Below are 21,246 nucleotides of genomic sequence, written 5' to 3'. Positions count from 1 at the left end.
TTTGGGTCACTAAACCACCATTCCACAAGAACCTGTGTGTGTATTTGTGTCCCGAATGACCCTAACAGGTTCCAGGTCAATAGGGGCCTCTTAGTTAAAGAGTAAACAACCAACGAGAGAGAACCGAGAGGAAAGGCTAATACTTTTCACAAATGAATCAATAAAACATATGATCTTTATTTGAACACAATAGATAAACAATAACAGTACATACCATGAAGTAAAACATACCAGCGAAAACATTTTATTAGAAAAATAAGAACCTAAACCCAAAATATTTTCGCAACCCCCCCAAATGTATCATTATGAAACTAGGCCATTAACGCCAGCCAACTCTTTAACCATTGAAGAGCAACGAAATTATGTAAAATGATCAAAAGGAAAAGCTGACTTTCTCAAACATCTTACCTGCAAAATTCATAAAATCTACAGATTCAACAAGAATTACATATAATTACAGACTACTGAGAGGGGAAAATGATACAAAGACGTATCCACCGAGCACGGAGTGAATCCTCCCTTTGTCCTACTTTTTAATAATATGCTTTTGTGAAAGGTCTAGACTTACCAGTCATAGCGGGGTCCGTAATAATGTGGACTTGTCATTACTTCCACATTCACAGACTAGAACCAAGACTCAAAAAAAAAAAATTCTATTAAGATAACATTATGGGCTGCGCTCACGGGTCAGGCAATGTTGAACCTCTAACTTTTCACTGTAAGGTTTTTCACGAGACTCTTGGCTTTCTCACATGTTCACGTTGCAGAAGATAATTTCTTCATTGATGTCCAGTCTCCTGACAATGACAGCTCTTACACAAAAAGGGAATAACTAAATTCACTTGGTAAATGAGAAGTAACAAAGACCCCTTCACAAAGCCCCTTCATTGTGGTCAAAGTGTCACCAAAACACCAAATTGGATAGAAGGTGGATACGGTGGATAACCATTTCAGATCACTGATGTAACATAACGCTAGTTAGGAGTTCAATTCTTTTTTTGTTTTCTTAAGAAGGTCCATGTGTCGTGCTGAAGAGCCAAAACTCAATACCATGAAATATTAATGGTACAAGACTATTCCGCTCAAGCAAACATGTGCCCCTCGCCCAACTCCAGCTGAGAGAAGAGCTGACTGTTTGCCAAATGCAGTTTTCACTGCATATATTATGCTCATTAGCCACTTTACACTCAAAGACTTGCCAAACTCAAGCCCCCCCAGGATACCCGTTTGGGACTCCTTGAGGAGCTTCTAATGGTGGCACTCATTAAAAACCACTATCCAATATCTATCTCATGGGTACATTCTTCCAATGACAAGTGCCAGAAATACAATCTATCCCTTACTCTAGACGTCCTGCTCCGTGCCCATACAATTGTCAACTATAAAAGCTTCAACTATAATATCTGTCTGAAAACACAAGAGCAGAAAAACCAAACCCTCGCCAACTTTCTCATCCCACATGGGTCTACTGAAAGGATATCCCCATTATTACCTCATGAAGTAGTAGGATGGGAATGCACATTTGCAAAGATAAAAGGCTAAATAAATATTCCAAAGCCATAAATGGGGCATCTTCAAAACGTCTTCTCACCTTGTCACGGATGTTTGGACTGAAATCTAAACTGAGACATCGGTGCTCTTCTGTACGTAAAAAGTCCTTTCGAGTCCAGTTCTAAAAGACTCTCAGCCCCAAAGGTGATAATAGACTGAGGATTTCTGCCATATTGTGCAGATGTATAACGGATGGGAATAGATTATGTTCGATCAACTGATCTATAGGAAATGTTCAAGACACATTTACTGGTCTGGGAAACCTCAACTGAATAGAGGAACCTTGGAAAGGTAAGTGTAAAGGGGAGTTAACAATCACACTGTAGTGGTAAGTGCAATTCATTCCCAAAATAAAGCGACTAGTGACTTTAAAGTCAATACTAGTTCCTAGAAAAAGTTTCATTGTCTGATGAAATATTAAAGGGGTTTCCAATAAGCATTTAAATGGAACCTGTTACCAGGTTCCAATAGCCTAGGCTATGCAGATTTCAAAAATGCCTTTGTCATTATTCTGAATCATTTCAGTAGTTTAGAATAGTTTTTACATTACCCTGCTCCCTGCCAGAAGCATATGGCGAGTCTCGCAGGTAACCCCGTGTCTCATTGTCTTCTCCTCCATACCCCCTTCTTCCCCCTGTCTGCTCAACGCACAAGAAAGTATGTGGGGAGGGGTGAGGGAGTTGGAGGAGTGTATAGGAGAAGAAACTGACACAGGCACACTAAGGCTGCACCCCCCTTGAACTCACCACACACTGCTGGCAGGGAGCATAGCATTGGCTATTGAAAAACATTACTTGTAGCAGGTTTACTTTAACCTCCATCTACTAGCAGCGGGTGATGAATTACTGTATAACCCCTAGGAACTCAACAGCGTAACTGTATCCGGTTTTAAAAATACAAAACTGTTCATGCATGACTCATGGGACTAAAAGGACCGTGCTCAGTAAGTGAACAGAGGTGTAGTCAAGCATACACACTACCACACATGAGATTCAGAGATCAGACATTTTTGCAATCAGTGGGGAATCACAGGAACCCCTTATGCAAAGAAATAAGTTACAAGTGTTTATCATAGGTCAACCGAGCCATATACACAGAAACTTTGCATCCTGCTTTCAAGTACCATAATTATAGAGATTCTCCCTTAAGCAATGACGACCTTCCTCCTCCTACCAAGCAATAATGGAAGATGCTGGTAGGGAGTGCTCCATTCTCTATGTTCAGAGTATGCACAATTTTCCAAGTGTACGGCGGTGCTTGTTTACCGATCTTAAACACCTTTTCATCCTTTCCGAAGACCCCTTTCAGAACCATTTGGGTGGTATGTTCCAATTGAATGCTAATTGTAGAAGAACTCAGTCTCATTTGCCTTGGAAAATTTCCCTCTAACAATAACTTTTGAAGCCGTAATGGAATAAAAATAAAAAAGTCACAGAAAAGCCACAGAATCAGCATAATAAAAAGGGAATGAGGGAGGGAAAGAGAAAAGGTGTGCAACGTGACATGTTCATCAGGCGGCCCGCGCTACTCTCATTGAACAGACTTGACATTTAAAATAAAAATAAAAAACTGTACTCCATTTTTTTTTTCCATCTTCATTATCTTTATAAGAATGCTAAGATTTTTGTGATGAAAGGTTATCTTTGTGACAGGGAGAATGGCTTTCCATAGACAAACATACAGCGGTATTGTTCCCCATCAGATTTGGACAAGGTTCTCTATGTGTAAGGGGCCCTGATGCAATTGAAATCTCATTTCGGAAAAAAAGAATTTTCAGACGAACATTTATTCCCCGCTTTAAAAAGAACGGGTGTAATCATAGGAGCTTTGTCAACACCAACGGAAGGGAGTAGCTCTTGCCATAAAGCAGCCAATCGGTAAGTGCCACTCGCTCCGCACCGATCTCGAAGAAACTATCTTACAACTACTCGTTCTGTGCAACAGTAATACAAGAAGCAGCTTATCAGATGCATCGCTTAATATTTTTTATATTTTATTTTTATTACTTGGTCCTAATAAAAGCAACAAGGACATAACGGGAGAAAAAAAATACGAGAAAGATGAATACCGAAAGAGGGAATCGGAGCCAAGCTAAACGTGTAACGAGGGACAGGCTGGAATTGGAGTCATTGATCACTTTCTGACACTTCTTTTACAGCAGTAAGTGGAGCTAATGTGCAGACGTTCCAAAGATATGCACGCAAAGTTGAAGTGAAACTTTGAAGTAAATTACAAGGCGGTTAGCAGCAAAGTGATAAGAGCTTCGTTGAGGACACAGATAAGGGAAAGTGAGAACTTCATTGCCGAACATTAGTGGTTGCAACAATATGACTCAATACATACAAGAAAGACTTCTGAGCGTGTGTGACTTATGTGTGGCATGGAGAACATTGGACCCGCCAATGTCTTATCATAGAACATTTTTTTGAAGGAATTCATATTTGACCCATATATAAGTATATATGATATATCATGCAACAATATCACTTTTCTTAAAATCTCACACTTCCTCCTTTTTGAAAAAAAATAATTTCAGTAAAGAAAAAACACCAGTAAACAGTCTTTTAAGCCTTCAGTGGTACCAAATGATTTATGCTTATTCTCTGAAGAGATGGAGTATAAAAGTTAACTATACAAACATCAGCGGTCACATGTCGAACTGAGCCTAGTGGGGTCTTAAAGGGGTTGGCCACTTAAATATAGACTTTAAATAAGGCCTGGGGGCTGTCAAAAACGTCTGTTAAACTTCCCTTTGTTAGGAATTCTCCAGAATTGGCTTGATCCTCCGATGTGATCCAGTGGACCCTGGTCTATCTTTTTTATTTTTGTCTTCCAAGCCGTCCGCCCACATTATCTTCCTCCTATTCATCGTGCATGTTCCTCTTTTGTCTGTCAGGCGCACGCTCAATGATGAAAGTGGGCCGTGATGAGCGCAACCCATGATGTTCATTGCCTGCTGATCTTGCCCACTCAGGGATGTCGTGAAGAACCAGGAAAATTAGCAGGTACCATGTAAAAAATTCTGCCTTTTACAACATTGTTACAAAACGACTTCACAATTTCTGAAAGGTAGCTGCTCCTGCTGAGGTCGACTGCCAACCACATGGCTGCTTTTACATCCCAAAAATTGGTTAAGCAACTTTATCGGAGTCCCCCCATTTCACATCTGGTTAGCTCTAGCTCAAAAAGATAAATGGGAGGAGACAATGTGTGACTATTTTAAAAGGTACACGAGAACTCAAAAGCGAAAACATTGAAACGCAAGTCAAATGTGTAAGAGAAAAATTTGGCAAGTATAAGAAATTACAATGATCATTAACAGCCTCTAACACAGTGAGGCTTATTTACTAAGGGTCCACGGATGCACTCTAGTCTGATATTCCGACGTTCTCGGGATTTGCACTGCTGTGACAGGTATTTAACTGGGGATTGTGTCGCATGTGATGGGATTGTGGCGTGGCTGCGCTGGCTTTCATGCGACAGAAATCGTGGACGGGCCGTTGGACGATCCGACTGATTCGGACTGAGCACAGGATTTAACTTTCAAATTCTGTCGCATGGTCAAGCACTTCCATGTACCAGGAAGAAGAAGGTGAACTCCAGGGGACCTGAGCGAGGAAGCGACAAATGCAGGGTATCGGGCGCACATTCGTAGTGAATCACGGCAGTGTGCATTCCGGTCAGACAATGCGTCAGGACGGGTAAGTGAATGTGCCCCAATGTGTATTATAATGGTTAATCTATGGTTGGTCATAAACCGACAAAACTTTATTTAAAAATAAATAAAAACATTATGAGCATTTTTATTTCTTATTACATGGGATTATAACTTTTCTAATTTACTATTCCCAAGTTTCCTTCTGTAAGGGGTTATGAAGCAAATCAGGAATGCGAGGCCAAGCAATGAAACACACAAAGCTATTCTGGCGCCAAGAAAAGCGACTAAACCCCTTCTGGAGATCTCAGCAGTTAACAAGATTTTTATCAACTGGTTGTAGCTGACATCAGTGAACGCTGCTCAGAGCCAATATTTTTTTTTTTCTGCCAAAGCTCAGCATAATACAGCATGGCCGTGTTCAGAAAGGCGCACCAGGACTGATAACGCTGTAATGCAGGGGGATTAAAATATAATCTGACTAAAAATAGGAAATGAGGATACATGACATGGAAGCGGAGTGAACACTACAAATGTTCCAGCTTTAGAAGTGTTGGAGGCCTATACTGCTGAAAACTGGACTGAAACCATTCTAAAATAATTTTTATAGAAAATTGAATAAACGCTACGATCAAATACCTAGGGCAGGTTAAGGATACATATACATGATGAGGTTAAAGGGTCTTCAGATATTAGCCCTCTAATTACCAGACCCCTCAAGTATAGCATTAATCATTCTTTCTACTCTTCACTATTTTACAGAAACTCAACGGTTTAACTATTCTTACCATTTTCTTTGTAGAGTTGTAGCAATTTTCTGTTCTATGTCAAATATCTTCCTCAGAAGAGAAATGGGTGGAGACCAACCTCTTTCTGTCATTGCTCTAAAGATGAGTGTATCAACACCTGCCCGCGCTCTCATCAAGTAAGAGAAAACCCAAAGAAATTCCAACAAGTAAATACAGCGAGCTAAACACATTTCTATATAGCATGAGGCAGGGAAAAATCTGTGAAAAAGATCCATGAAGTGTATATGCTGCTGTGTGAGGGTGCCCTGCTGTAAAAATAGTGATAGGGAAGATTCATCAAGGTTTCTGTGTAAAAAGATCTAAAGCCCTAAAAGATCAATGCATTTTTCTGCTGTGCACTCTTTAAAGCCTGTTAACATTCACTTGTTTATTCGTAGACACCAACCAGATAATTCAGGAGGTCCCACAGACTGGGATGGACGGACTGATTGGGATCAGGGAGCTCTGTTACCTTACTATTCTCTGCAGGAGACATCGGCACTTGCACAGACGCAGACACAAGGCTCTTCTGCTAGCTACAAAGAGCGCCATCACATAACCTCCCCTACTTCAAAGAGCTAGAATTTATCCAGTTTCTTCTGTAAATCTTGTCTAGCAGCAGGGTTTCAAATCCTCTGCAGCGTCCCCTCTGGTAAACTGAAGAATTGCAGGTCAACCAGGCACCGCCACCTTATTCTAAACATTCTTCCCGATCGTAGCAATAAAAGACCCTCCCATGTATAAACCAAGATTCCATAATAGAACATTGTAAAAATGTATTCTACGCCAGGGCACCAGCACAATGCAGCCAAGCTGTGCAAGTGTAGGTGATACCGAGATATAATAGGATCCTAACACAGATGATCCCTTTAATGGACCACCATTACTAACATTAGGTACTCTGGTTGTTTATGCCTTTTCTGCAAGTATTGCATGCCCTATATCCAAAGCTTCCCTTTGTTTCCCCGCCTGGCTTTATAGCTCCTTACTGACTTTAATGCCATATACAGCAAAGTAAGGGGAATGTGATCAGATACACATTGTAAATATCCCGGACTTACAAAACATTGCCCTATTTTCTCAGAACCCATTTGAAAGATAAAATAAGGCATTCACAGCAACCCATCCCTACGTGATAAAAGCGGCAGCAATTTTACATTTGCATCATCCTCTGCGAATCCGGGGGAACGTTTTCATTCAGTTTGTGCTGTCTGAAAAGATTGTGTTTCATCACTTCTCTCTCTTTGTAAATGTAAGCAATGTGTTTCTAAACAGATTTTATCCCCGAAGACTCAATCTGAATAAATAGCTGGCGTATAACAAGGGACGGGAGCGAGCGCCTGCTACATGGCCGCGCTGTAAAAAAGCCGCGGTTACCCGGACCCTTATTTTAAGGCTTCAGATTCGTTACGGGGAGGTAAACACTTGCTTGAGAAAACTGCGGGCTCCTCTCGGCCTGACATCACGTTTGATCTGCCAAATTGCTCATTAGGATTGCCAATTTTCACCTGCGTCTTGTGTTCCGATTTCAGCGGGGAATAAACATCAGTTTGCTTTAACAATCATCAGCTGTGAACTACCCACCTACAACCGGGGGACGCGGGAAAACACATCAACATCTAGTTATAGGCAGGAACTCTACAGGGAACGCCGGCTTGAGAAATACTTGCAAATTTATATATACAAAAAGATAATAATTGGCGTGGGATTCATCTGTTGTAGGTCAGGGCTTCATGGTGGTCTTCATGTCGACAGAGGAAAGAGCGGTAACATGAAACATACAACGTTTTGTATTAAAGAATCAGCACAGTTCTGTCCCCCCCCCCCCCCACTTTAAGGAACCCCAGATTTTTGGAGTCCCTCTGACATCTATTGGTACAACTGAAGATGATCAAATACCTTCATCCATGTTATTAGGACAAGTCAAAAAATGCTTGAAATACACCAACCATACCCACTTGCCCCATAAATAACTAATATAAATGAACCATCTGGAAGATATTAGAATCCCTTACAACTATGGTTGCCACTAGAGAAGAACAAACCAGATGTTTGTGTTTGGGTTCGGCCTGCACGACACTGACATATTGCTCGACTGGCGTCCAAACAGCCAATGTGGCCATATGTCTGGGTCGTGCGTGGCAAACCCAAAAACTGGAAGCAAACACAGGGTCCGCTCATCATTAAGTTGTGGCATGAACAGACCCAACACTAGCTTGTTGATAGTTCCCAGGTAGAAACCGATGATTGGACCCCTTGCACATAATCGTATGGGGCCACGATCTGACCCCACAATTTGAAGCCAAATCAGTGTCCCCATTAAGGTCTATGTCAGTGTCCCACTGCATCTTGACTGAGCCGGGTGCTCGACTGTCAAAGGAGAGGGGAGGGTTGAGGAGCACTACCGTCTGCTGCCTCGTGCACCCAGAATATGTTTGTGTGCACGAGGCCTCATTCAGTATCGCAGAGAACATGAATAAAACTACAATTATTCAATGGCCATGTTAAATCACTGAAATACACATAATTTTTAGATCACTGTATTTTCCCAAGTGTACACTGTGCAGAAATCTAAACTCATCTAAACTGGTCCTATGATGGTCCTTTAATGTGTTCATGGATTTAGGACCGGACAGCATGAATAGGATTTGATTCACAGTGTCAGATGACAATAGGATCCAGGGTAAGCTTTTGGCCAGAAAAATTTAAGCTGTCTAAATAGGGGTGCAAGTGATACACAGCTCCGTGTCTAAATGTTTATCAAAGGCAAAAGATTTAATGCCAAAAGCAGCGGAGAACAAAAGATGATTGGGGATAGAGCACACCGGACACCCACCACTATGAAACCCCTGACCTAGCCAAAGTATAGGCCATCTCCATCAAATTCCCGAAAAAAATATTTAAAAGTTAACTGGTATGATCAATGCATAAAAGGCTCATGTCCCATTTATTATTTCAAAAGTTCATGCTGAATGGTGAATTTCGAAAAGCTCATAATAAAGTTTACGCCTGATCTGGATCAATTTCATCAGTGTATTGTGAGACCATCTGGATGTACAGATGTAAAACGTTCGCAGTGCCCAATTACAAGATGCAGCAGGGTCCCAAATTGAAGTCCTTCAAAACTCCGTCATAAAAGTCTAAAGCACAATGAATGTGGCTTTATACATACGGCACAAGAAGCGGACCTTATAATTACCGGCACAGCCTATTTACGCAATTGAGACACATCCTACATCTCGGTCTCCGCGTTCTATTAAAGTAAATTATACTGGTTACGTAAATGTCCTCACAATGACGAACGCATTACTAGGCTTTTGTGCCATGCTAAATTAGCCAAAGGTTTTTACAAAAGAAAAAGCATAAGCTTAGTATTAAAAAGCAAAGAATATATGACCAAAAAATATGCAATTTATTTCCCTTTCGCATAACAGAATCTGCAGCCTTTGTGAAATGCGGCTCTTCAGTCACACTGACCTATGGCACCGGCTCAGAGCATTATGCACTGGGGTCACCGCAGCCTGTTTATAAAAACCCTCAATCATTTCCAAGACCATTAACTATTAATTCAACATACATTTACTGACGCCACCATATTTTATTACCTCGAGCCGACAACCAAGAGGAGAAACTGACACAATGGGAAAGACAAGTCAAGAACCGGAATATTGAAGGATTAACAGTGCGGCATTAAAAGGGCAATTCCCATTTTAGCTCCTTTTGGCTTAGAGTAGAATAAAGTATAAATATATATGGTCTAAGGAATAGCTGATGCACTTTCATCTCTGTAATTTTCATAAATGTAAATTAAAGCCACAGACATTGTCCTCACTAGGAGCACAGTGATCATAGCGGATAATGTAATCCTACCCATTTCTGTATACAGTATCAGAATAGCCTTAAAAGGCTTAGCCATGTTAAATTGATAACCCGTCCTTAAACAATTCACCTGGAAAAACGCTATCAGTATAAATTCATAGACAACCCCTTTAAATGACTGGTGTAGTAACACCTCTCTAGAGGAGAATCAGTGGTAAACGTAACTGAACTTGTTCACTAAAATAACTAATGGTCCAAAAACCTTCACCAGCATCTCCCACTTCCTGTCTGGCTCCAACAAAGGTCACATGACAGAAAGCGTCCTCTCCATTATACCGATCACCAAGTCTAACTGTGCCAGAACTTTCACCAGCAGTTCCACTTCCTGTCTAGTTCCAATGCAGGTCACATGACAGAAAACTTCCTATCTGATCTACCAATCACTAACACCTCCTGTCAGGTTACAACAATGGTCACGTGACAGAAAGCTTTTCTCAGCCAAACCAATCACCAGTATCTCCACTTCCTATCTAGTTCCAAAAAAGGGGACATGACGGAAAGCTTCCTTTTTGCTCTACTAATCACTAGAGCCTCCACTTCCTGTATGGTTGGAAAAGTTTTTTTCCTTCCTACACTATGATGTATTAATAGTGGCAGCACATGACCGCCTCAGCTGTTGAATGGAGTGTGCCAGCGAGGTCAAACTGGAAAACTTGGATGTATCGTTAGGCACAGAGGTTGCCCTTTCTAGGTAAGCCAAGAGACAACAAATGTTCCTTCAACATGAAGCCCATACAAACCAAGATCTATGATTATTGAAGGGTTATCCTTTTAAAATGCCATTCTTAAAGCCAGCACACAACTTTTTCCACGACAGTCCAATTTCACAAAGTTTTACAATTTTTGTCAACCAAGAATGTTAACCTTCTTCAGGTAATCAAGAGCTCATATTCACATACAGCCAGGATATAGTCAAGATAATTTTTCCTGAAAGTAAAAATGACTTGTTTTTCTGCATACTCATTAAATGCTACCTACTTGTTCGTAGGACTGAAGGGGTGACCTCAATCTCACTTGTTGCTTGGTAGGGCTGGAAGGCTGACATACTGTTCGTTCCAAGTTCACTGCCAAAGATTTCGGGGCTCTGCGTGCCAGTAGAACTTGCACTTGTGCCATCTCCTCCATGATGTGGATCTTGTTCTTCATATATAGCTACAAGCTGTTGATGGAAGAAAATAAAAACTTATCAAATTTACTCCAAGACGTGCAGAAGGCTGGCACAAGAAATACTACTAGCAAAACAATAACACAGAAGGCGACAGATATGGACACCAAGTCATAGCTACTTTTATATAGTAAAGTTATAGGTTAAATGTCTCTCTGATAAGTTAATAAATTTTGTAGTGATTTTTTTCCATTATCTCTTAATATTCAAAAGTAATTGCACCCCAAATTCATATTTTGTTAATTCATGTAAAATCTATGAATCACCTAGCATAAAAATAATGGAAAAGTAATGACAAATATTACTGCATATTAACATTATCTTCTTCAAAGAGTTATTTAAATGTCCTTCCTTAATGAATGGGTAGAATAAAGAACATCTAGACCGCACATGCACACAGGAGCAGCATTTGAATATGAGGAAATCATACGATCAGCACCATAAAATGGTTGTCACCATATTTCAAAGACTGGGTGCTACATGGGAAGCCAAACCAAACAAGAGCCTATATATTAATAAAGCACAAAAACAAGACAAACACAAAAAGAACACACATTTCCTCTACGCAAGACGACCGGACACAAGACGACAATATACTTGGACCCACATCTAGACAATTAGGAGCACGGCATTAGTGGGAAAGTGCCTAGCTTTGTGAGGTCTACGTTGTGACACAGTGAACCATACATGTGCCAGACAGGGGGCTTAACTACAGCAGTAGCTGCTATGGGGCCTGGCAAGGTCATGGGGCCCCCAGAATCTGAATTGACACACTAAAGAATGGCAGATGTGCACCATTACTAACATATTATACAGCATAATATGTATATAACAGTGCATATCTTCCACGGTATACAGCATGAATTGGCAGTTTAGATAAGAAATGTCGGAGAGAGGGAAGGGATAGTAGGACAGAACGAAGGATCTCTCATCTCTATTTCCAGCTGTGTACTTCCCCCATGTGGTTAGCTGCCACTGGGACAGATCTGTACAAGTGTATACGGTAAATGTATATATCACTGCATAAATGTGTGCACATAAGTGTATAAATATTAAAATTTCTCATTGGGTAGGGGGGGGGGGGGCATTCGTCTATGTCTGCTATGGGGCCCAAACTCTCCTAGTTACGCCCCCGGTGCATAAACCAAGAGAACTCAGAACTGAGAGTTCTACAACCTATGCAACAGTTTTATCATCCAGCATTCGCCACGGTGAAAAGGCTGGTACACTGCCTAAAATGTTATTAAAAAGTTTATTAGTAGTCGGTGGTGGTGTCCTCTTTAAGGCCGGCTGCAGACAAATGTGTTCATACCATGGAAATAGACCCATATTGCTGATCCACAATGCACAGGCAAGATTCTTTGCATCATACAGAAACATGATACAAAGACTCCCTGAAGTGTAACATTTCAGACAGCAAGACAGGGAGTCCTTGCACCATATTTCAGTATCACTCAAGCACTGCATCATATGAAATGTGTTCAGTCCTGTCAAATGTGTTTGATCCATTTTCATGAGTTGAACGTGTTCATCGGCAGCGGTCGCCCGGTAATATTTACTAAACCACCAAGTTGCTTCTGAAGCGCACTCATAACATCTATACCGCACAAGCATAATAGAAAATCAATATAAAGACACCAACTTCGATAATACAATTAAGTAAAAAGCAGGTAGTCGTCTAGTAACTATGTTCATAAACACAACAATAGAAAAGCATAGCAATAATAAGGTTACATGCCATGAAATGTTACCACTCATTACTCCTCCACCAATCATCTGGAGAAATAATCGACTTGTACAAGGACCGCTGCAGCCTGCCTCTCCGAAATAATTGCTATGTCACATATACTACATCTGAAAATGAGAATAAGCAGCTGGACGGCAAAACTAGTCAAAATTGACCTAATGCGATCATTTTCTCTTGTAGGAACAAAATTATGGAAAGACAGAGACCAGGCCAGAAAAAGACTATGTGAAATGTGTCATGTGCTGTGATGCGTTTAGTCGAAAAAAGCATTCCGGGACATGACGATTGTCAACCCAAATTTTGAAAAATAAATGCATCTAACAAAATTTCAGAAGTCTGCTCCATTATCCTAAAAGGACACGGACAGTCCTGAGAAGAGTCACAAATTTAGGCATTTCTTACCTAATAGGTATGGCATCTGGTTACCAGCTCAAAACCACCAAATATAATGAATGAAACTTCACTAATATTGTACAGTAGGATATGTTCTAGTAACCAATAATGAGATGATCATTAAAGGGAGGTCTACCATCTCCACCAAGTCCAATAACCTACTGGTAGCACGTCGCAGAGAAATATAAAGTGATGTCCTTTATTATTTCTACCTTTATACAATTTACAACATGTTCCCAGCTTATTCCATATGCTAATGAGGCGGTTGGAGCACCTGAGATGTATCCTCAGCACCCAGACCTCTTCAATTCCTACCTCAATCAAGTTTCTTTTATTTCAGCGTCACCCCATACTTCTCACAACGTGGTCAAAGTAGGAATAGCAGTGCTCCAGTTGCTGAGGGTGCACAATCTGGCTCATTAGCATATGGATTAAAATGGGAACATCTTGGAAAACACATGAGAGAAATAAAGCTATTTTTTATATTATAGTGAATTTCTCTAGTCTATAGTCAAAAGGTAAGATGCATATACAAACACTTATCTGTACAGAGGAATGCTACGGAGATACCTTTTTTGGAACACTGAAATCTTCTAAGACTCTAGATACTTTCTCTAAAGTTATGTCTGTCTACATCTGGGGAGAAGAATTGCAAACACATTGAATAATTCATGACTTGAAGAATTAGTAGTGACTTTGAGTGTGAAGTGATGTTTGACAACCACAGGAGGCAGCGAGCAAGGGGAGTCATAGTTATCAGCCTGACAGAGGAACGTGTCCTCCATTCCCAGTGTACTGCTTTGAGTTTCATCCCCAGAATCTAGAGGAGACCAATACATCCCAAAATAAGGGAAAAAGAAATGGGCTCCTTCAACAACAACCACAAGTGTTCTTCATCTCCTTAGATCAGAAGCTGAAGTGCCAATGTAATATCCAAAAAGAACACAGCCATAAGAGAGCCGAAAGAACTCAAAGAAAACAACGTGACAGATGTGACATCTTAGAGCGATCGTAGACATACAGAAGAGATCCAAATAAGACAAAGACAAGGGGCGCACGGACATCGCAACCAATTGTGTTTATAGGTCTCCTCCGAGTCATAACAAAGAAGAGACATTGTATTTACTTATACACAAAGAGTCGCCACGTGTAGGCGATCACCGAAAGAAAGAGGCGCCAACGCCGTATGGATTTAGATGATGTTGCACAGTGGTAAGATATAGGCACAGTGTGCAATGATGGGCACTACAGAGCCAGGCTCGGATCAAACACGGCCGGCAACGCTTTCCTCAGTGGGATTTTTCTTGTTTTTACATTTTCTTCAGGTTCTTTGATCGTAACGCTGATGAAATTTGGATTTCTAAGAGTAAAAGAAGGAAATGTTTCCAGTGTATTCCAGTTTCTCGCTCACCGGGAGCTTTTCCTTCACAATGTTCTGAGATTCAGTTTATCCTTTTTGAACATTAGTTGAATAGATAATGGGGGTGGACGTCTGGCTTTTATATAAACCTTGGACAAAAGACGCTATTAACACAAGGATGTGAATAGTTAAATTGTTAAAGAAATACTAAACACTGAAAATCCCCACACAAAAAAAGGAAAAAATTCAAAAATGATCTCAATCCTTCCTATATTGATCACCTTCTTTACCTTGTTTTTATTTTGTAAAGATTGTGAACTATATAAAAAATGCTTTCCTCCTCCTCCTCCCAGTCCTCAAAGGCAACTGGATGGAGCAGGAGCCACTTAGCTTAGTCGTCCCATCTACAGTAGAATAAAAGAAGATATGGAATTACAGTGTGCGAAACCACCCCCTAAGTCAGTGAGAACGAACCTTTTATAGACCGAGTGCCCAAACTACAACCATAACCCACTTATTTACCCTGAGGTGCCAATGTGCCATATTAAGCAGTAACTTATTGCTACCTGTTCTTCCACTTTTTTAATTGTATCAGCCACCTGAGGCCACCAATACAGTTGAAAGAAGGTGGGCAAATTCAGACTATCATTGTAGCTTCTCTACATGGTCTCTCCGTTTATGAAGAATGGTGGGTCCAGCAGGAGGACCTCCAAAGATAATGCACTTCTTTTAACACCTTCTCAACTTTTCAAGCAGTTACAAACAGTCCGTGAAGTGTTGCTGTAAAATAGTGCTGAGCGCAGCATCTCATGAGTAGCCTAGGGCTGCTGGAAGATTTAATGGATTTGGTCCTGTTTGGTGAACTCTGTCCCGGGGTGATGGCCTAAGTGCCCACAGAAAGGGCTCTGAGTGCCACCTCTGGCACCAGTGCCATAGGTTCGCCATCACTGCCCCAAGTAGTCTTAGTACAAAATCCATCTATCTTTCGTTATGGTGATAATAGTAAGTCAACAATTTCAAAAAGCTCCACAATCCTTTCTGTCCACTGTGTTGCTGCAAGTAAATGCAAGACTTGTTACAAGGGTAAAGACCTTCAAACACCCACCGTGTAATTTCAGGGTGACGATAGCATCATAATGAAGTCCTTCTATTTTGTGGGAGATTCAGCTTTATGTTTAAAAAAAATTTAATGCTTCATTCAAATTGTTTAAAAAAAGTCACAGGAACATAGAAGGGACGAGTACTGAGTCAAGAAGGCGTTGAATAGTCATCTTAGGGGGTCTCTTCATGACCAAACTGATGTCCCATAGGTCAGGTACCTCAAAAGAAGAAGTCGTCTGCAGCTGAAAGTAGCTTAGGAGTATTTACTACTCTTGTGGGACATCACTCAAGTCAGGAGGGAAAGGGGTGACTCTCTTGGAGGGGGCATGAAGGGGAAATTAATGGCAACTACTGGCAGTTTGCAAGTAATTACCATTATTTCAGGACTTGGATGCCCAAAAAAATGTCCTACAAGTCCTGAAAAATGTCCTCCGCTAACACTGACTATGAAGAGTCAAAGGAATGTGGAGCATACAGCAACATCACTGTAAAACAGGTTGGTGGTGGTTTGTGGAGCAATGCCCTCAATTATACCCTCAACAGTGTCAGACTGGGAGCCACCAGATGAAATAGTTGTGGAGCCCAACTTTCATCATCCTCTACTAAATAGACCCTACTAGCCTCCAAATTAGGTTGTGTATGCTGTATTTATAGTGCCCTATATCAGGTTAGAGCCGAGGCCCACCGGAGGATCCTCTGGTGCACCAGTCCGACACTGGAGGAGAACCTTGTCTGGTCTCTTCTATGTTATAGCAGCGTAAATAGTAATTTCATATCATAGTTAAAAAGCAACAAAAGAAAAAAAAAATGCAAAAAACGGAAAATAATTTTTCTTTAAAAAAAAAACAGAATGCTTCTTCTGGTTTCAGCACTGGATTGGCAGAATACCGAAACCATCTGCCACACAAAGTTAGGAGCATCTTAAAACATCTTCAGTCCGGCAGATGGCATAAAACAGCTTTGTACCACTGACAGTAGAAGCAGAGGGATGGGATAAACTTTTCATAGCTTTCCAAAAAGAGCATGAAAGCATTTTGTTGTGCAAAGGAGGGGAAATGAGGAGGGGCAAGGGCATTTCAAAAGGATTCACATTTGGCCCCTTCTGTTGAAAAAAATCTGACTGGCAATAATTAACCTCACAAGGCACAGAAAGAGTTGGCACGTTCAATCATGAATTGATAATCAGTCAATTTAGATACATAATATAGATTTTAAATCTAAAAGTATAATATGTTATATAAAGGATATAATGTGCGTTCCAAAAAGTTTCTTTTACTTTTGGATAAAACACATAAAAAATATGTGTGTCAAAATTGATATCAAAATCTAAAATGCACCCATAAGGACACACCATGACATCACGTAAGACATATCAATTACAGGGAGGTATAAGCCGTGATTCGGCAAAATTTTGTTTTGTTGCCAAGGAGATAAATAGCAGCTTTTTAAATTCATACACTATCTTTGTAGAAGGTGATTAGGTTTTCTTCCAGTTTGTAGAGATAAGGCCGTTTAACAGTGGAGAAGACATGAGAATAAATTTGGTAGAATGACAGAAAAGGAGATACGGGACAGGTCTGCTAAGGGAGATAAACCAAGAATCATTAGGGATTGTGCTGTCTTCCTGTTGAGTTATTAATGACATCATATAAAGTAATAATCTTTGGACATGCGGCTAGATATGAGAATTATTGCCCTTACTTTAGTACCTCAGGCCATGCCAACCATATATTATTTCACAGAAATGCTACAGCCACCTGCATTTCTTACTATTAAAAGAGGGTATATTTATGTGGTGTATAAAATACTGAGCACAAACTGGACTTTTGGTTAAATTACTTTTGCAGGCGGGCACAGCCCCGAGAGCCAGCGTGGGGCGGGCACAGCCCCGAGGGCCAGCGTGGGGCGGGCACAGCCCCGAGAGCCAGCGTGGGGCGGGCACAGCCCCGAGAGCCAGCGTGGGGCGGGCACAGCCCCGAGGGCCAGCGTGGGGCGGGCACAGCCCCGAGAGCCAGCGTGGGGCGGGCACAGCCCTGAGAGCCAGCGTGGGGCGGGCACAGCCCCGAGGGCCAGCGTGGGGCGGGCACAGCCCCGAGGGCCAGCGTGGGGCGGGCACAGCCCTGAGAGCCAGCGTGGGGCGGGCACAGCCCCGAGAGCCAGCGTGGGGCGGGCACAGCCCCGAGAGCCAGCGTGGGGCGGGCACAGCCCCGAGAGCTATAGAGAAAGCTACATAGTGAGGAAACAAGAGCTACAGAGATATCAGAATAGATGGAACACAAACAATAGTAAAGCAGAACAAATGAGAGACAGCAAGACATGCAACAGAAACATAGTGAGATCGAAGGAGAGAGACAGGAAACAAGAGCTAGACTGCGACAATGACTGCTACTTTTCTGCTGGGTCAAGTGAGACATTTATTATCAGTCATTTTCCTAGTATGTTCAGGACCTTCTGTGACAATCCCACGTTCTCTTCAAAGTCAAGTACAGTTTGCGACAATGGATTTAACGCCTCAACAGCGCTCTCTAATTCTCCCAGCTTAAGGGGAACAGCAGTGAAAACGTTATGATAGAATATAAAACAAATGAGCAAATCAAACTGCTAATGCTCAGTCTCCAGGCTCCGGCACAGTCATTTTAATGGCTTACAGTTGCTCTATCAACAAAACACAGTGGAAAAAAATAAAAGTATAAAGTCCTTAAATCGGAAACTAATGATTTGGAAAACCTGCTAATCCGGCAACTGCTAAAATGTTTTCAGCACTTGAACAGCAGGAAACCAACCCCTGGTCAGGATGTCTGCAAGTGTAGGATCATCATTCCCAAAATTCGGAGCATCACAAGCGACGCTGTGCGGAAGGATGAAACAGAGAATGTAAAGACCCAAGAAAGCATCAAAGAATTGTTCAATAGTCCAAATTCTGCACCCACTTAATCCTCTGGCTGATATGGCTTCACCATGCTCACAGATGACCACGTTTTCCACTGTTATCCAAAGGAAGGACTATATATATACAAACATATACAAAGGACCAGAAAAACATTAACAAAACTAAAATTAACTAAATTCAAGAATAACTTTATATTGATTCCAGCTTCTTCCATATAAACGTGTTGATTTGGAGAAAGTGTTGTTCAGATTGACTATCTTTGTATAAGTGTCCAAGAGATTGTCTAGAAAACACTAAAGGGTTACAACTCCCCTATAGCCTACTCTACTAAAACAAGGAAAATACAGGAACACAATGGTGGGGCTGAGAGCTGAGGAGTCTGCAGCACAGACAAGTCACATGTTGATTTTTAAAATGCATCCAAACCATAGCCCAACCCCTGGGACTTAGCAGAGGATTCTGTCAGGGTGCAAGACAAGTTCTAACACAAAATTATGTTTAATGCAAATGCTTAGAGAAAGCAGAAAGGCAGATATGCAATGCAGCAGTAATGGGCTTCTGTAACCTGTGAAAATGCGGTCACTGGTAACTTTAAATTGTGGGCTGTACATAGGGTACAATGGGTACTTTATTTGGCACTTCATGTCTCATCGGTGTCTGAGGTCCCATGACAATAATAAGAGACTGCCTAATTCATACAAAAATCCAGGGATAGGAGCCGCTCTATAACTTGTGGTGGTGGAAATGGCAGCTGTATGTACAACCCCATAGAAATATAGAGGCAAGTGCCGTCTGTTGAAACGATGGTGTGCATTAAGTCCAAGAAGGAATAAACTAGATGCAATTCTCAATTCCATCAAGAAGAAGCATGAGAGGGGTCTACCAAACCCTTATTGTTCTCTACGGAGATTATTCAGAAAACCATGGAAAAAAAGGAAACAAGGCTCATAGCGTCCACACAAAAGAAAATGGAATTTGCATGTTATTATATGTGCAATACACGGAATCCTCAATTAAACAGACAGAACAGAAGAATAACAAACCCTTTGTTAGTTATTTTCTAAATTCCCATTCACCGAGAGGAAGAAAACCCGTCTTAAGCATCAGTATGAAATAACAATATAAACTGCCCGACAAATTAAATGTTTTATGTCTACTCAAGAACATGCCCTGCTATTAGGAGACGAGCCGTCCCACCCTCTCCGCGCGCTGACTGTCAGCTTCAAAGTTCAACAGGAAGGATATTCTCAATGTAATGTCTAATTTCAGGGTGTGCTGCTATGCCGGCTCATTTACATACCAAAGCAAGGGGAATGTGATTTAGAGGGGAAGGGGGGGGGGATCCATCTAGAGACAGACATGAAAAACTTCAAACATTCGCTGATTCCCCAACGTTCCAGTCATCATTTCAAACCTTCACTACAACAAAAGGCGAAGATAACGCGCGTCCTTGACACTAACTTTGCTTGTGTTATTCTCTATTTTACATTCTAGCACAAATTAGTAAAATATATAAATATAAAACGCAAAAGATGTATAAACAACAGCATCTGCAGTATAATAAAATTCATAAAGAAATATAAAAAAAATGAGAACTGGTTATGTTCTTGAATGTGCAGTCTATCACCAACGACGGTATGTTCTGATGTCATAGATGGGTGCCCCCCTCTCGAAAACAACTATTAGTTAAAGTAACAACTCTGGAGGACCACCACAACCAGGTCTTAATTTCAAGTTAGGCTGCATTCACACGGACATGTATTTCTCCAGTCCTGTATCTACAGGCTGTATTTCTGTATAAATACGTGACGTTTTTCATCCGTATGCAGCACGTATGTAACCCGTATTTTATATATCCCCATAGACTTTTAGAGCATACAGAACTGAAATACGGGAGAAAATAGGACATGCTCTATATTTTTATACGGCCAGTATACGGTCCATACACTCCAGTGTCAAAAACGGCAATATAAATGGCTGAACGTATTGTCCATTGAAATGAATGTGGCCGTATGTAACCCGTAAAAAAACGGTACGTATACGGCCGTTTTTATACGTCCGTGTGAATGTAGCCTTATACTGTGTGTGACCAGGTTTCTCCTACAATGGTTGCAGAGTTTTAGCTACTTAACTCGCAGTGATCCACTGATTTAGAGAAAAAGTTGAATTAATGCCACGTGCTAAGTTGACACCAAAAAATGTTGTGGATGAGGAGTACAAGGTTGAATCACCAAAAGGCCCAGATGTGATTGGTTCTGGTCTTCCATTCCAGAACAGCCAAAGTTCTCAATGGTAATTGGATCTCCAGGTCAACAATTTGCAAAGAGGGTACATTAGTGCATAGTGCGCATTCGCACCATGATCCATGTCCCACCAGGTGTTACCCATTCAAAATGGCCCTCGGCATCTGTAAAAATAATAAAATAATAACATTTAGGCCTCACTACTGATTTTTCTTGGCTATGAGCTATCGTCCAGGTCCTATTCCTGCCTGGTTGTGGCGTGGCCACTCATTTAAAATGGACTGCCCCCCCCCCCCCCCACAATAGCCTCAACCTGCATTGTCCAATGAAACAATGCTTTCCATGTGGCACAGACACATTTGTGTGCATGAGGCCTTATTCTACACCTATTCCTTATGCACAGTGGATATTTATATAGTTTCAGTGGGTGCAGCTGGTGGAGCAAGTGGCAATCAGAAAAATGGAGGTTGTCCA

General features: G+C 41.2%; 1 protein-coding gene across 17 annotated transcripts in view; it reads right to left on the bottom strand.

Moving 5' to 3' along the window:
* Nucleotides 1-21,246, bottom strand: part of PARD3 (par-3 family cell polarity regulator) — a 420,270-nt gene that overhangs the window by 277,931 nt on the left and 121,093 nt on the right. For all 17 annotated transcript variants that reach the window (XM_072154020.1, XM_072154026.1, XM_072154024.1 and 14 more), the window contains exon 3: nt 10,852-11,032. In XM_072154020.1, the coding sequence (XP_072010121.1) occupies nt 10,852-11,032 (181 nt within the window). The remainder of the gene's footprint in view (nt 1-10,851; nt 11,033-21,246) is intronic.

This window comes from Engystomops pustulosus, chromosome 5 (genome assembly GCF_040894005.1).
Source record: "Engystomops pustulosus chromosome 5, aEngPut4.maternal, whole genome shotgun sequence".
Lineage (NCBI taxonomy): Eukaryota > Metazoa > Chordata > Amphibia > Anura > Leptodactylidae > Engystomops > Engystomops pustulosus.
The sequence above is the reverse complement of the archived record's forward strand: the minus strand, read 5'-3'. Positions and strand labels throughout refer to the sequence as shown.